Source organism: Bombina bombina, chromosome 11 (assembly GCF_027579735.1).
Source record: "Bombina bombina isolate aBomBom1 chromosome 11, aBomBom1.pri, whole genome shotgun sequence".
In the NCBI taxonomy this organism is placed as follows: Eukaryota; Metazoa; Chordata; class Amphibia; order Anura; family Bombinatoridae; genus Bombina; species Bombina bombina.
The window spans coordinates 45,832,813-45,848,503 of record NC_069509.1 but is presented as its reverse complement, the minus strand read 5'-3'; the positions used below and the strand labels follow the sequence as shown (position 1 = coordinate 45,848,503).

The window sequence follows — 15,691 nt, the reverse complement described above, 5'->3', positions numbered from 1 at the left end:
AGGTTTTGTGACTAAGTGGCTACAAAAAAAGACTAAACATAGTCCTTTTTTAATACCCTGGGTTGTCTACTTTTGCAAATGGTATGCCATGGTGGGGTAATTTTCATTCCTGCGCTGCCATACTGTCTCAAAGGCAACAAAGGTCCATAAAATCAATGTGCCCAATTTCCATGCAAATTGGCAGACCCTATATTGGGCGCTGTAACTTCCTAAAACCACATAAAACCTGTACATAGGGGGTATTGTTGTACTCATGGGACATCGCTGAACACAAAGATGGGTGTATTATAGCAGTAAAACATAAAAGGATGATATAAACAGCAAAAAGGCAGTGTTTTTGTGATAAACTAAAACTGAAATATGAACATTACCTTTGGCCAGATGTTGTGACTAAGTGGCTACAAACAAAGACTAAACATAGTCCTTTTTCAATACCTTGGGTTGTCTACTTTTATAAATGGTATGCCACGATGGGGTAATTTTCATTCCTGGGCTGCTATAATGTCTCAAAGAGGACAAAGGCCCATAAAATGAATGTGCCAATTTTCTATGTAAATGGGCAGATCCCATATTTGGCCCTGTAACATCTGTAAACCCCATAAAACCTGTACATGGGGGGTACTGTTTTACTCTTAGGACATTGACAAACACAAATATGTGTGTTTTATAGCAGCAAAACATAAAAGGTTGATGACAGAAACAGCCAAAGGGCAGTGTTTGTGCAAAAAACGCATACAAAAAAAAGGAGCACTACATTTGGCCAGGTGTTGTGACTTAGGGTCTTCACAAAAAGATGTGACATGGGCCTTTTGGAATACCCTAGGGTGTCTTCTTTTGAAAATGGTATGCCATGATGGGGTAATTTTCATTCCTGGGCTGCTATAATGTCTCAAAGAGGACATGGCACAGAAAATTAAGGTGCCAAATTTCCATGCATAAAAACTGAAATGGGCAGACCCCATATTTGGCCCTGTAACTTCTGTAAACCCCATAAAACCTGTACATGGGGGGTACTGTTTTACTCGTAGGACCTTGACAAACACTAATATGTGTGTTTTATAGCAGCAAAACATAAAAGGTTGATGACAGAGACAGCCAAAGTGCAGTGTTTGTGCAAAAAACGCATGCAAAAAAAATGACCATTACATTTGGCCAGGTGTTGTGACTAAGGGGCTTCACAAAAATATGTGACATGGGCCTTTTGGAATACCCTAGGGTGTCTTCTTTTGAAAATGGTATGCCATGATGGGGTAATTTTCATTCCTGGGCTGCTATAATGTCTCAAAGAGGACCTAGGCACAGAAAATTAAGGTGCCAAATTTCCATGCATAAAAACTGAAATGGGCAGACCCCATATTTGGCCCTGTAACTTCTGTAAACCCCATAAAACCTGTACATGGGGGGTACTGTTTTACTCGTAGGACCTTGACAAACACTAATATGTGTGTTTTATAGCAGCAAAACATAAAAGGTTGATGACAGAGACAGCCAAAGTGCAGTGTTTGTGCAAAAAACGCATGCAAAAAAAATCACCATTACATTTGGCCAGGTGTTGCGACTAAGGGGCTTCACAAAAATATGTGACATGGGCCTTTTGAAATACCCTAGGGTGTCTTCTTTTGAAAATGGTATGCCATGATGGGGTAATTTTCATTCCTGGGCTGCTATAATGTCTCAAAGAGGACATAGGCACAGAAAATTAAGGTGCCAAATTTCCATGCATAAAAACTGAAATGGGCAGACCCCATATTTGGCCCTGTAACTTCTGTAAACCCCATAAAACCTGTACATGGGGGGTACTGTTTTACTCGTAGGACCTTGACAAACACTAATATGTGTGTTTTATAGCAACAAAACATAAAAGGTTGATGACAGAGACAGCCAAAGTGCAGTGTTTGTGCAAAAAACGCATGCAAAAAAAATCACCATTACATTTGGCCAGGTGTTGTGACTAAGGGGCTTCACAAAAATATGTGACATGGGCCTTTTGAAATACCCTAGGGTGTCTTATTTTGAAAATGGTATGCCATGATAGGGTAATTTTCATTCCTGGGCTGCTATAACGTCTTAAAGAGGACATAGGCACAGAAAATTAAGGTGCCAAATTTCCATGCATAAAAACTGAAATGGGCAGACCCCATATTTGGCCCTGTAACTTCTGTAAACCCCATAAAACCTGTACATGGGGGGTACTGTTTTACTCGTAGGACCTTGACAAACACTAATATGTGTGTTTTATAGCAGCAAAACATAAAAGGTTGATGACAGAGACAGCCAAAGTGCAGTGTTTGTGCAAAAAACGCATGCAAAAAAAATGACCATTACATTTGGCCAGGTGTTGTGACTAAGGGGCTTCACAAAAAGATGTGACATGGGCCTTTTGGAATACCCTAGGGTGTCTTCTTTTGAAAATGGTATGCCATGATGGGGTAATTTTCATTCCTGGGCTGCTATAATGTCTCAAAGTGGACATAGGCACAGAAAATTAAGGTGCCAAATTTCCATGCATAAAAACTGAAATGGGCAGACCCCATATTTGGCCCTGTAACTTCTGTAAACCCCATAAAACCTGTACATGGGGGGTACTGTTTTACTCGTAGGACCTTGACAAACACTAATATGTGTGTTTTATAGCAGTAAAACATAAAAGCTTGATGACAGAAACAGCCAAAGTGCAGTGTTTGTGAAAAAAACGCATTAAAAATAAATGAGCACAACATTTGGCCAGATGTTATGCCTAAGGGGCTTCACAAAAAGATGTGAAATGGCCCTTTTGGAATACCCTAGGGTGTCTTCTTTTGAAAATGGTATGCCATGATGGGGTAATTTTCATTCCTGGGCTGCTATAATGTCTCAAAGAGGACATAGGCACAGAAAATTAAGGTGCCAAATTTCCATGCATAAAGACTGAAATGGGCAGACCCCATATTTGGCCCAGTAACTCCTGTAAACCCCGTGAAACCTGTACATGGGGGGTACTGTTGTACTCGTAGGACATTGACAAACACAAATGTGTGTGTTTTATAGCAGTAAAACATAAAAGCTTGATGACAGAAACAGCCAAAGTGCAGTGTTTGTGTAAAAAACGCATACAACAAAAATGACCACTACATTTGGCCAGGTGTTGTGACTAAGGGGCTTCACAAAAAGACGTGACATGGCCCTTTTGGAATACCCTAGGGTGTCTACTTTTGTAAATGGTATGCCATGATGGGGTCATTTTCATTCCTGGGCTGCTATAATGTATGAAAGGCAACTTAAGCCCAGAAAATGAATGTGCCAGATTTCTATGTAAATGGGTAGGCCGTATGTTGGGCCTTGTAAATTCCAGAAAACTCAGAAAACCTGTACATGGGGGGTATCGTTATACTCATGGGACATCGCTTAACACAAGTATGGGTGTTTTATTGCAGTAACATATATCAGGATGATGATATTCACAATAAAATCATTTGGAAAGCTTCAAATTTCTTAATTTCTCACACTTACTTTGATTTTTTTTATATAAAATTATAGTTGAGAAATAAATCTTTTATGCCAAAAGAAAGCCCTATCTGTCCTCTAAAAAACAATATATAATTAGTGTGGGTGCACTTAATGTGAAAGGGGTAAATTATGGTTGAAAAGATATATAGCTGAAATTCAAGGTTTCGTTTACGTTCAGAACTTGAACAATTGCCTATGTCATGAAAGGGTTAAAAACATCCAGATAAAGGACAGCTGGATGAACAGACCAGTTTATTTTGAGCCAGAGGGGCCGATTTATCATTGTGTCAATCTGGACGCATTCGCTGGAGTCAATACGCTCGCCAGATATTGCTGCCGCAAAGCTACATACGACATCCTTATTTATTAAAAAGTCTGTCAACAACATGCGCGTCAAGTACGGCACGATGAGCATCGTACTGTTGATAAATACGAGTCATCAATGTCGCGGATATTCTGTTTTTTCCAACTTTATTTATACCATTTCATTACTATCCATGAACAAGCACATTTCCCTAAAGCTAATCTTTTATTTTTCATCTGTTAATGTCCAGGAAATAACTATTTTTATACCTGAACAAACAATAATATCTCATAGAATAGTTATTTTCTTATTTATTTGTTATACAAAAAATCTGAAATATGATATTTTCACATAAATTAATGTGCATTTGTATTTCTAGAAATCATGATATGCCTATCTCATGATTTTTTTTTTTTTAAATCATTATTAAGGCTAGAATGTGTACATATATCGTTGCACATACTTGTATGTATATATATATATATATATATATATATATATATATACATATGTGTGTGTGTGTTATGTCAGAAATCTTTTGCAAACATATTTACATGTCGCTAAATTCCTTTTTTTGTTCCAAACAATGTTGTCTTTCATATGTCTGTGTTTATTTATACCTCTATATGTAAATAGTGTAAATATATTATTATTCTGAGGAAGAATAATTGCGAATATAACATGTAATCAGGGTATCATAGGTATTTATTTGCAAACAATGGATATTTTAAGAGCTGGGCTTAGCTGAGCTAGATTTATCCAAAAAAAGGAAGTTGACTATATTATGTAATGTGTTTATTACATTTGTATCCCTATATCTACTAATGCACCACATTTGGAGCAATAATAGTGTCCCCTTGCTTTGTAATGAGAGACAAAGATGTAACAAAATCCATAAGTAGAGTCGAATGTGACGGCGGATTATCAGTATTCCGCTCAAATAACACAAGCATCGATATTCGTTGGATTGACATCGCGGGAGTGTATATTATGTCACACATTTCAACATTTGACAATCTTAACGCTGTGTTAACTACGGCGGATCAACTTTGCATCTAATTTGACGCACGATACCAGCGTATTATTAGTTGAAGCACTGATAAATCGGCCCCAGAGTGCAAATGTGTTCCCTTTATTCCTACCATTTTAGCCCTTGCTTAAACCTCATGATCTCAGCTGGTACTACATGAACAAGCTACAGAAAATTTACCTGTGAACATCTTTATGTTTTAAAGATGGGTTATTGTGGTGTTTTTGCATATAAGACTATCCCAGTCCAACGGTCAGCCCTATGATAACCCATTTATTTAGCATCTTAAAATAGAACTTTATTAAAAAAATAATATAAATATATATATGTATGTAGGTATATACAATACAATATCTATCTATCTACATCTATCTTTCTATTTATCTATCAATCTCTGTTAAATTCAATTGCACTTGAGCAAATGCATTTACTTTCAACTCATAGGGCTCCATTTATTAAGCAGCAGAAATGGAAGTTAAGAAGCAGAGGTCATAAGACAGTTGCTCCTTAACCTGTCTGCCACCTTTTATTTGGCCGGTTGAAATCATCCCTATCCAATACTATTGGGATGATTAACAGCCCCTGCTAGCGGCCGATTGGCTGCCAGTGAGAAGGGGGCGGCATTGCACAAACATTTCACCAGAGATGTTTGAGCAATGATAAATGCCGACAGCGTATGCTGTCTGCATTTAGTAATATCGAGCGGACATGATTCTCTATAGCGAATCATGTCCGCTCAACTTTTAATAAATCTACTCCATAATTTGCGCTACTTCCGATGCACGCAAATACCTGTGATAAACCTCATATAGCTTGCGCACAACTGTTATCGTGCCACTCGTAATCTAGCCCTATGATGGTATATAGAAGGAACTTTAATCTTAAAGGACCACTGACCACTAATTGTGGTTAGTGCATAATAAAAAAGACAATCCAAAAGCATTTAGTTTAAGTTTCATATGAATAGTAGATTTCTTTCTAACAAATTTTTAAAATTAGTTCTATTTTTCCTCCCACTGCATCATGTGACACCCATCAGCCAATTACAAAATGCATATACATATAGGGGTTGATTTATGAAAGGCTTCACACCACTATGGCTGCAGGTTCTCACAAGAGAACCTGCAGTTCGTTTTTAACAAGCAGTGGTCATCAAACCACTGCTTCCCTAACCTCTTCACCACCTCTAAGGTGGCGAATTTCAATCTCCCCAGTCTCGTCCGATTGGGAGATTGACAGCTCCTGCCCGCGTGTGATTTGCTATGCGCAGGCAGGGGCGGCATTGCACAAGAGAGCAAAATTGTGTTCTTGTGCAATGCAGAATTCAGCCCACCAGAGGCGAGCTGCGGTGGACAGTGGTGCGTATATACGCACCTGTCCACCACAGCTTGATAAATTGACCCCATATTCTGTGAATCTTGAACCTACTCAGTAGGATCTGGTGCCTCAGAACATGTGCATATAAAAAAAATGTGCACGTTTAGATAATGGAAGTGAATTAGAAAATTGTCTAAAATTGGGTGCTCTATCTGAATATAGTGGTGTCGCGAACCTAAAATTTAGCGTTCGCGAACGGTGGACTCAAACTTCCGCAACTGTTCGCGAACCGGCGAACCGCCATTGACTTCAATGGGCAGGCGAATTTTAAAACCCACAGGGACTCTTTCTGGTCACAATAGTGATGGAAAAGTTGTTTCAAGGGGACTAACACCTGGACTGTGGCAAGCCGGAGGGGGATTCATGTCAAAACTCCCATGGAAAATTAAATAGTTGATGCAGAGTCTGGTTTTAAGCCATAAAGGGCCTAAATCACCTAACATTCCTAAATTGTTTGGAATAACGTGCTTTAAAACATCAGGTATGATGTTGTATCGATCAGGTAGTGTAAGGGTTACGCCCGCTTCACAGTGACAGACCAAACTCCCAGTGTAACGCACCGCAAACAACCGCAAACAGTCCATTTGCAGAACCACGTGTCAAAAAAGTTTTTATTTTAAATATTTAAACTACTGTTACAACAAATATGAGTGGTGCCACTAACTTGGCAAGTGGGCCTGGCACACACGCTGGCAGGCAGGCAACTACAATTAGATTACACTAACAGACTGATGTTTCACAGTCAAAAAAGATTTTATTTAAAATATTTACACTACTGTTATAACAAATATGATTGGTGGCACTAGTTGGAAAGTGGGCCTGGCATACACGCTGGCAGGCAGGCAACTGCGATTAAATAACACTAGCAGACTGATGCAAAAGTTTTTTTTTCTTGTTAAGTGTATCCAGTCCACGGATCATCCATTACTTATGGAATATATTCTCCTTCCCAACAGGAAGCTGCAAGAGTCCACCCACAGCAAAGCTGCTATATAGCTCCTCCCCTAACTGCCATATTCAGTCATTCTCTTGCAAGCCTCAACATAGATAGGAGGTTGTGAGAGTCTGTGGTGCTTTCTACTTAGTTTATTCTTCAATCAAAAGTTTGTTATTTTTAAATGGCACCGGAGTGTGCTGTTTATCTCAGGCAGTATTTGGAAGAAGAATCTGCCTGCGTTTTTCTATGATCTTAGCAGACGTAACTAAGATCCATTTGCTGTTCTCACACATTCTGAGGAGTGAGGTACTTCAGAGGGGGAATGGCGTGCAGGTTTTCCTGCAGATAAGGTATGTGCAGTAAAATATTTTTCTAGGAATGGAATTGACTAAGAAAATACTGCTGATACCGAAGTAATGTAAGTAAAGCCTTAAATGCAGCGATAGCGACTGGTATCAGGCTTATTAATAGAGATACATACTCTTGTAAAAATGTGTTTTAAAACGTTTGCTGGCATGTTTAATCATTTTTTAACATATGTTTGGTGATAAAACTTATTGGGGCCTAAGTTTTTTCCACATGGCTGGCTTAAATTTTGCATAGAAACAGTTTCCTGAGGCTTTCCACTGTTATAGTATAAAAGTTACAGTTTGTGTAGTTAAAATTACAAACAATGACATTCAGCTTCCCTCAGCAGTCCCCTGCATGCTATAGGACATCTCTGAAGGGCTCAAAAGGGCTTCAAAAGTAGGAGCTGTTATGACTGTTTAAAACATATTTTTCGTTTTGTTAATCTGTTTTTTGTATTAAGGGGTTAATCATCCATTTGCAACTGGGTGCAATGCTCTGCTAACTTGTTACATACACTGTAAAAATTTTGTTAGTTTAACTGCCTTTTTTCACTGTTATTTCAAATTTTGGCAAAATTTGTTTCTCTTAAAGGCACAGTAACGTTTTATATATTTGCTTGTTAACTTGATTTAAAGTGTTTTCCAAGCTTACTAGTCTCATTATTAGTCTGTTCTAACATGTCTGACATAGAGGAAGCTCTGTGTTCATTATGTTTTAAAGCCATGGTGGAACCCCATCTTAGAATGTGTACCAGATGTACTGATTTCATGTTAAACAATAAAGATCATTTTTTGTCTTTAAAAACATTATCACCAGAGGATTCTGTTGTGGGGGTAGTTATGCCGACTAACTCTCCCCACGTGTCAGACCTTTTGACTCCCGCTTTAGGGACTCACGCTCAAATGGCGCCAAGTACATCAAGGGCACCCATAGCGTTTCTTTACCAGGGGATTCTGTCGAGGGGAAAGTTATGCCGACTAACTCTCCCCACGTGTCAGACCCTTCGACTCCCGCTTCAGGGACTCACGCTCAAATGGCGCCAAGTACATCAAGGGCGCCCATAGCGTTTATTTTACAAGACATGGCAAAGGTGGTGAATAATATTCTGGCAGCAGTATTAGTCAGACTACCTGAAATTAAAGGAAAGCAGTTAGCTCTGGGGGTAGATACAGAGCATACAGACGCTTTAAGAACCATGTATGATACTACCTCACAATATGCTTAGTCTGTGGGTGATTTTTTTTTTTTTTTTTTTTTTTTGACTCAGGGAAGATGATTTAACCTGATTCTGATATTTCTACATTTAAAATTTATGCTTGAGAACCTCCACTTGTTGCTCAGGGAGGCTTTGGCTGCTCTGAATGAATGTGTACAATCGCAGGGCCAGAGAAATTGTGTAGACTGGATAAATAATATGCAGTGCCGGTGTGTACTGATGTTTTTCCAATACCTAAAGAGGTTTACTAAAAATTTTTTTAATAAGGAATGGGATAGACCAGGTGTGCCGTTCTCTTCCCCTCCTATTTTTTAGAAGAATGTTTTCTAATAGTTACCACCACACGGGACTTCTGGCAGACAGTTCCTAAGGTGGAGAGAAGAGTTTCTACTCTAGCTAAGCGTACCACTACCTCTGACGAGGACAGTTGTGCTTTTTAGATCCAATGGATAAAAAATGTTTATTCAACAGGGTTTTATCCTGCAGCCCCTTGCATACATTGCTTCTGTCACTGCTGCTGCGGCGTTCTGGGTTGAGTCTCTTGATGAGGCTTTACAGTTAAGCGACTCCATTGGATGAATATATTTGACAAGCTTATGTTAGCCAAGTCCTTTGTTTTCTGATGCCTTGTTCATTTGACTAGACTAACGGCTAAGAATTCTGTTTTTTACTATACTGGCGCGCAGAGCGCTATGGCTTATATCATGGTCAGCTGTCGTGACTTTAATAAATAAGCTACTTAACTTCCCTTCAAGGGGCAGACCCTATTCGGGCCTGGTTTGAAGGAGATTATTGCTTATATCACTGGAGGAAAAGGTCATGCCCTTCCTCAGGATAGGTCTAAATCAAGGGCAAAAAAAAAAAAAAAAAAGTCTAATTTTCGTACCTTTTAAAAACTTCAGGGCAGGTGTGGCATCCTCTTCCTCTAAGGCAAAACAAGAGGGAATTTTTGCTCAGTCCAAGGCGGTCTGGAGACAATCGGACCTGGAACAAAGATAAGCAGGCCAAGGAGCCTGCTGCTGCCTCTAAGGCAGCATGAAGGAACGGACCCCTATCCGGTAACGGATCCTATAGGGGGCAGACTTTCATTCTTTGCCCAGGCGTGGGCAAGAGATGCCCAGGATCCCTAGGCATTGGAATTTATATCCCAGAGATATCTTCTGGATTTCAAAGATTCCCCCCCAAAAAAAGGGGAGATTTCGCCTTTCACAATTATCTGCAAACCAGATAAAGAAGGAGGCATTCCTACATTGTGTACGAGATCCATCCAGTTCCAAGAGAGGAACAGGGACAGAGTTTTTACTCAAATCTGTTTGTGGTTCCCAAGGAGAGGGAACCTTCAGACCTATTTTGGATCTAAAGATCTTAAACAAATTCCTCAGAATTCCGTCATTTAAGATGGAAACTATTCGTACCATCTTAACTATGATCCAGGAGAGTCAATAGAGGACTACAATGGATTTGAAGGATGCTTATCCTCACATTGTGATGCATAAAGATCACCATCGTTTTTCAGGTTTGCCTTTCTAGACAGGCATTACCAGTTTGTAGCTCTTTCCTTTGGGATATCTACAGCCCCAAGAATCTTTATGGAGGTTCTGGGGTCGCTTTGGCGGTCCTTAGACTGCGGGGCATAGAAGTGGCCCCTTATTTAGACGACATCCTGATACAGGCGTCAAACATCCAAATTGCCCAGTCTCATACGGACGTAGTACTGGCATTTCTGAGATCACATGGGTGGAAAGTGAACAAGGAAAGAGTTCTCTATCCCCAATCTCAAGGGTTTCCCTCCTAGGGACTCTGATAGATTCTGTAGAAATGAAAATTTACCTGACGGAGTCCAGGTTGTCAAAGTTTCTAAATTTCTGCCGTGTTTTTTTCATCCCATCCGCGCCCTTCGGTGGCTCAGTACATGAATGAAATCGGCTTAATGGTAGCGGCAAGGGACATAGTACCGTTTGCACGTCTACATTTCAGACCGCTGCAACTATGCATGCTCAGTCAGAGGAACGGGGATTACACAGATTTGTCCCCCTGTTAAACCTGGACCAAGAGACCAGAGATTCTCTTCTCTGGTGACTATGTCGGGTCCATCTGTCCAAGGGTATGACCTTCCGCAGGTCAGATGGGACAATTGTTACAATAGATGCCAGCCTTTTAGGTTGGGATGCAGTCTGGAACTCCCTGAAGGCTCAGGGATAGTGGACTTAGGAGGAGACCCTCCTTCTAATAAATATTCTGGAACTGGGAGTGATATTCCATGCTCTTCAGACTTGGCCTCAGTTAGCAACTCTGAGGTACATCATACTCAGTCGGACAATATACACGACTGTGGCTTACATCAGCCATCAAGGGGGAACAGAAGTTCCCTAGCGATGTTAGAAGTCTTACAATAATTCACTGGACAGAGACTCACTCTTGTCTATCAGCTATCCATATCCCAGGTGTTGAGAACTGGGAGGTGGATTTTCTAAGTCGTCAGACTTTTCTTCCGGGGGAGTGGGATTTCCTCCGGAGGTCAAGACCAAGCAGGAGAGGGCTTTGGTGTTTTTGACAGCGCCTGCGTAGCCACGCAGGACCTGGTATGCAGATCTGGTGGACATGTCATCCTTTCCATCACGGTCTCTGCTTCAGAGACAGGTCCCTCTACCTCAGGGTCCTTTCAACCATCTAAATAGAATCAATCTGAGATGGACTGCCTGGAGACTGAACGCTTGATGTTATCAAAGCATGGCTTCTCCGAGTCAGTCATTGATACCTTAATACAGACATGAAAGCCTGTCTCTAGGAAAATTGAACATAGATATGGTGTAAATATCTGATTGTTATGAATCCAAGGGTTACTCATGGAGTAAAGTCTGGATTCCCAGGATATTATCTTTTCTCCAAGATGTTTTTGAGAAAAGGGTTGTCAGCTAATTCCTTAAAAGGGGACAGATTTTTACTCTGTCTATTTGTTTGCACAAGCGTCTGGCAGGTATTCTAGACGTTCAGGCATTTGGTCAGGCTTTGGTTAGATCCAAGCCTGTGTTTAAAACTGTTGCTCCGCCATGGAGCTTAAACCTGATTCTTAAGGTTCTTCAAGAAGTTCCGTTTGAACCTTTTTTGTTCCATAGATATCAATCTTTATCTTGGAAAGTTCCTTTTGGGTAGCTAATTCCTCGACTCGTAGAGTCTCCAAGTTATCTGTGTTACAATGTGATTCTCCTTATCTGGTCCTTCGTACGGATAAGGTAGTCCTGCGTACCAACCTGGGTTTTTTCCTAAGGTGGTATCTAACAAGTACATCACTCAAGAGATAGTTGTTCCATGCTTGTATCCTAATCCTTCCTCAAAGAAGGAACGTCTATTACACAATATTGGACGTGGTTTGTGCTTTAAAGTTTTACTTACAAGCTACTACAGTTTTCATCAAACGTTCACCTTGTTTGTTGTCTATTCTGGACAGAGGAGAGGTCAAAAGACTTCAGCAGCCTCTCTGTCTTTTTGGTTAAAAAGCATAATTCATTTAGCTTATGAGACTGCTGGACAGCAGCCTCCTGAAGGGATTACAGCTCATTCTACTAGAGCTGTGGTTTTCACTTGGGCCTTTTTTAAATGTGGCTTCTGTTGAACAGATTTACAAGACGGAGTCTTGGTCTGCGCTTCATACTTTACAAATTTAACAAATTTGATACCTTGCTTCTTCGGAGGCTATTTTTGGGAGAAAGGGGTTTTTACAGGCAGTGGTAACTTCCGTTTAAGTACCTGCCTTGTCCCTCCCATCATCCGTGTACTTTAGCTTTGGTATTGGTATTCCATAAGTAATGGATGATCCGTGGACTGGATACACTTAACAAGAGAAAACATAATTTATGCTTACCTGATAAATTTATTTCTCTTGTAGTGTATCCAGTCCACGGCCCGCCCTGTCACTTTAAGGCAGGTAATTTTTTCATTTGAACTACAGTCACCACTGCACCCTATGGTTTTTCCTTTCTCTGCATGTTTTCGGTCGAATGACTGAATATGGCAGTTAGGGGAGGAGCTATATATAGCTATATAGCTGCTTTGCTGTGGGTGGACTCTTGCAGCTTCCTGTTGGGAAGGAGAATATAGGAGATGACTGGATACACTACAAGAGAAATAAATTTATCAGGTAAGCATAAATTATGTTTTTTTAAAAATGTAAACTAATGTTACACCAGATAGGAGTGGTGGCACTCAGGATGGAAGTAGGCACAGTATATGCTGGGAGCCTGACACACAGGCTGGCACTAGTGGCACGCTGGCCTGGCAACTAAAATTAAATAACAATAGTAGACTGATGTAAAAGTTTTTTTTAAAAATGTTTACACTAATGTTACACCAGATATAAGTGGTGGAAAACAGAGCTATTAATCACAGTATATGCTGTGGGCCTGACACACAGGCCTGATGGAAAATTAAATTAGATTACACTAGCAAAATGATGTAAAAGTTTTTTTTTGTTTTTTAATTTACACTAATGTTACACCAGATATAAGTGGTGGAAAACAGAGCAATTAGGCACAGTATATGCTGTGTACCTGACACACAGGCCTGATGGAAAATGAAATTAGATTACACTAGCAAAATGAGGTAAAAGTTTTTTTTTTTTAAATTTACACTAATATTAACCAGATATAAGTGGTGGCACAGAATAATTAATCACAGTATATGCTGTGAGCCTCACACACAGGCTGACAGGCAGGCAAATGCAAATAAAATTACCAAAAAAAACCCCCCAAAAAACGACTGAAGTTCTAGCCCTAAAAAGGGCTTTTTGGGCTGAAGTTCTAGCCCTAAAAAGGGCTTTTTGGGATGCTGTCCTTACAGCAGAGATTAGATGAGTCCTTCAGGACTGTAGTGGACACTGAATACACTAGCCTAGCTATCGATTTCCCTATAATATCAACAGCAGCAGCACTAAACCTCCTCTCACTAAGACAGCAGGATTGTTATGACTCTAAAATGGCTGCTGCCCAGGAGCTGGGAGGGTCTGGGAGGAAGTGTCTGCTGCTGATTGGCTGAAATGTGTCATCAGACTGTGAGACACAGGGTCAAAGTTTCCTCAATGATGACTAATAGGGGGGGGATCAAACATCGCATATGTTCGCCCACCGCGGCGAACGCGAACAAGCTAAGATCGCCGGGAACTGTTCTCCAGCGAACAGTTCGCGACATCACTATTTGAATAATGAAAGTTTAATTTTGACTTGAGTGTCCCTTTAAGGATTTGCTAGTAAAAATGGCTATAGGTAGTAGCAAAAAAACAGGTTTTGGTTTTATTACTAAAAGAATAATGAATGTTGTTGTAAATGTCTTGGGTACACAAAGTGATTAAGGGGGTTATTTTTTGTGCATTCAAGAACAGGAAATTATATAGCATTTAGGATTACTGTTCCTCTGACTCAACCTATGTTATTTATCTAATAAAATGCCCATGCTTTAAAATCTATATTGGGGAAAAGGCAAGGTTATAGATCGTATAAGTAAGCAAAAATCAAATATACAGTGCAAGAATGTAAATGCACCAGTGACATCACATGTTTTGGAAGCAGGGCATACTATTAGCCAGTCAGGACAGAAAATTGATGTTGAGAAAAATAGAATTAAATCCTAAAAGTAATTCTGTGGACAGCTCATGTTTGCTACTGATATTTCTCATCAGTTCTTTTAAAGACTGTAACCCGGGCCCTTGTCTTTCAGAGAAGGCTGCAGTGCTTAGCATAACAAAGAATAACTGCACATTTGTAGTAATAAAGTAGCATAACACTGGCAGAAAAACAACACTTTTGTCTGCCAGCAGCTTTCCTTTAAAATATGACCTGTTTTACAGTGTGTAACTTCTGTTTAAATTAATATATAATTATTATGTACCCACCTAAAATTGTAAGGGGTCCTGTGGTTTTTGTAATTGGGTTTTTGAGAGCAGAATGTTCCACTGTGCACTCAAATTCAAGTTCTTCCTGTGAGTTCTCTGAAGGAGTGAAACCTAATATTGCAGTACATGTGAATGTGCCATCAGGCTGCTCTTCTTGTTGAAGATCAGGAATTCTGCAGTTTCTTGAATTAAGACAAACAAAGTCTCTTTCTCCCTCTTTTTGGCGCCATTTAACCCGCAGATCATTTGGGAAATAATAAGAGCATTTACATTTAAACTCAGCTTCAGTATTTATTATCAGCTCGGGTATTTCTATTTCTTCAACTTCTGGGGCTTTAGGATCTGAAAGAAAATAAAGACATTCTGGCTCAGGCAATTATCTTTACAAACAACAAACTTACTTTACTACAACTCTCAGTGCTAGAGCCTTGTATATCTGCTGGAGAGATCTGAGAGTCTGTAACAATATCACCTGGACACCGATAAACAGTAAACACGTTGTTATAGCCACATAAAAAGAGAGAAAAAGAAAAAGGCGCACAAGGCGAAACTCAAGTGAAAGATTTATTAGCAATTACTGCACACACAAGTATTGTTAAACTTACTAGAATAAAGTATAAAATGAGCATTCAGATGGAGCGTTAAAGTGAAGGTAAAGTATGGACGTTTTTTCAGCCTAATTATATTACTTAGATCCTAAATAGTGTGATCGCTAACTTTTTTTCCAGCATTTCAATATGTATTTTTTTATTACAAAGATTTATATTTACTTACTGTGCCGGTATTTACTCCTCCCACCATCCATTTCCTGGTTTTTGACACTCTTACGTATAGAGCGGTCCCACCCGCTCTACAGGGAGTGCAGAATTATTAGGCAAATCAGTATTTTGACCACATCATCCTCTTTATGCATGTTGTCTTACTCCAAGCTGTATAGGCTTGAAAGCCTACTACCAATTAAGCATATTAGGTGATGTGCATCTCTGTAATGAGAAGGGGTGTGGTCTAATGACATCAACACCCTATATCAGGCGTGCATAATTATTAGGCAACTTCCTTTCCTTTGGCAAAATGGGTCAAAAGAAGGACTTGACAGGCTCAGAAAA

At 39.8% G+C, this 15,691-nt stretch overlaps 1 protein-coding gene across 1 annotated transcript in view; it reads right to left on the bottom strand.

The window, feature by feature from the left end:
- Positions 1–15,691, bottom strand: part of LOC128641654 (uncharacterized) — a 185,473-nt gene that overhangs the window by 12,203 nt on the left and 157,579 nt on the right. The window contains exon 9 of the mRNA XM_053694188.1: positions 14,586–14,927. Coding sequence (XP_053550163.1) covers positions 14,586–14,927 — 342 coding nt within the window. The remainder of the gene's footprint in view (positions 1–14,585; positions 14,928–15,691) is intronic.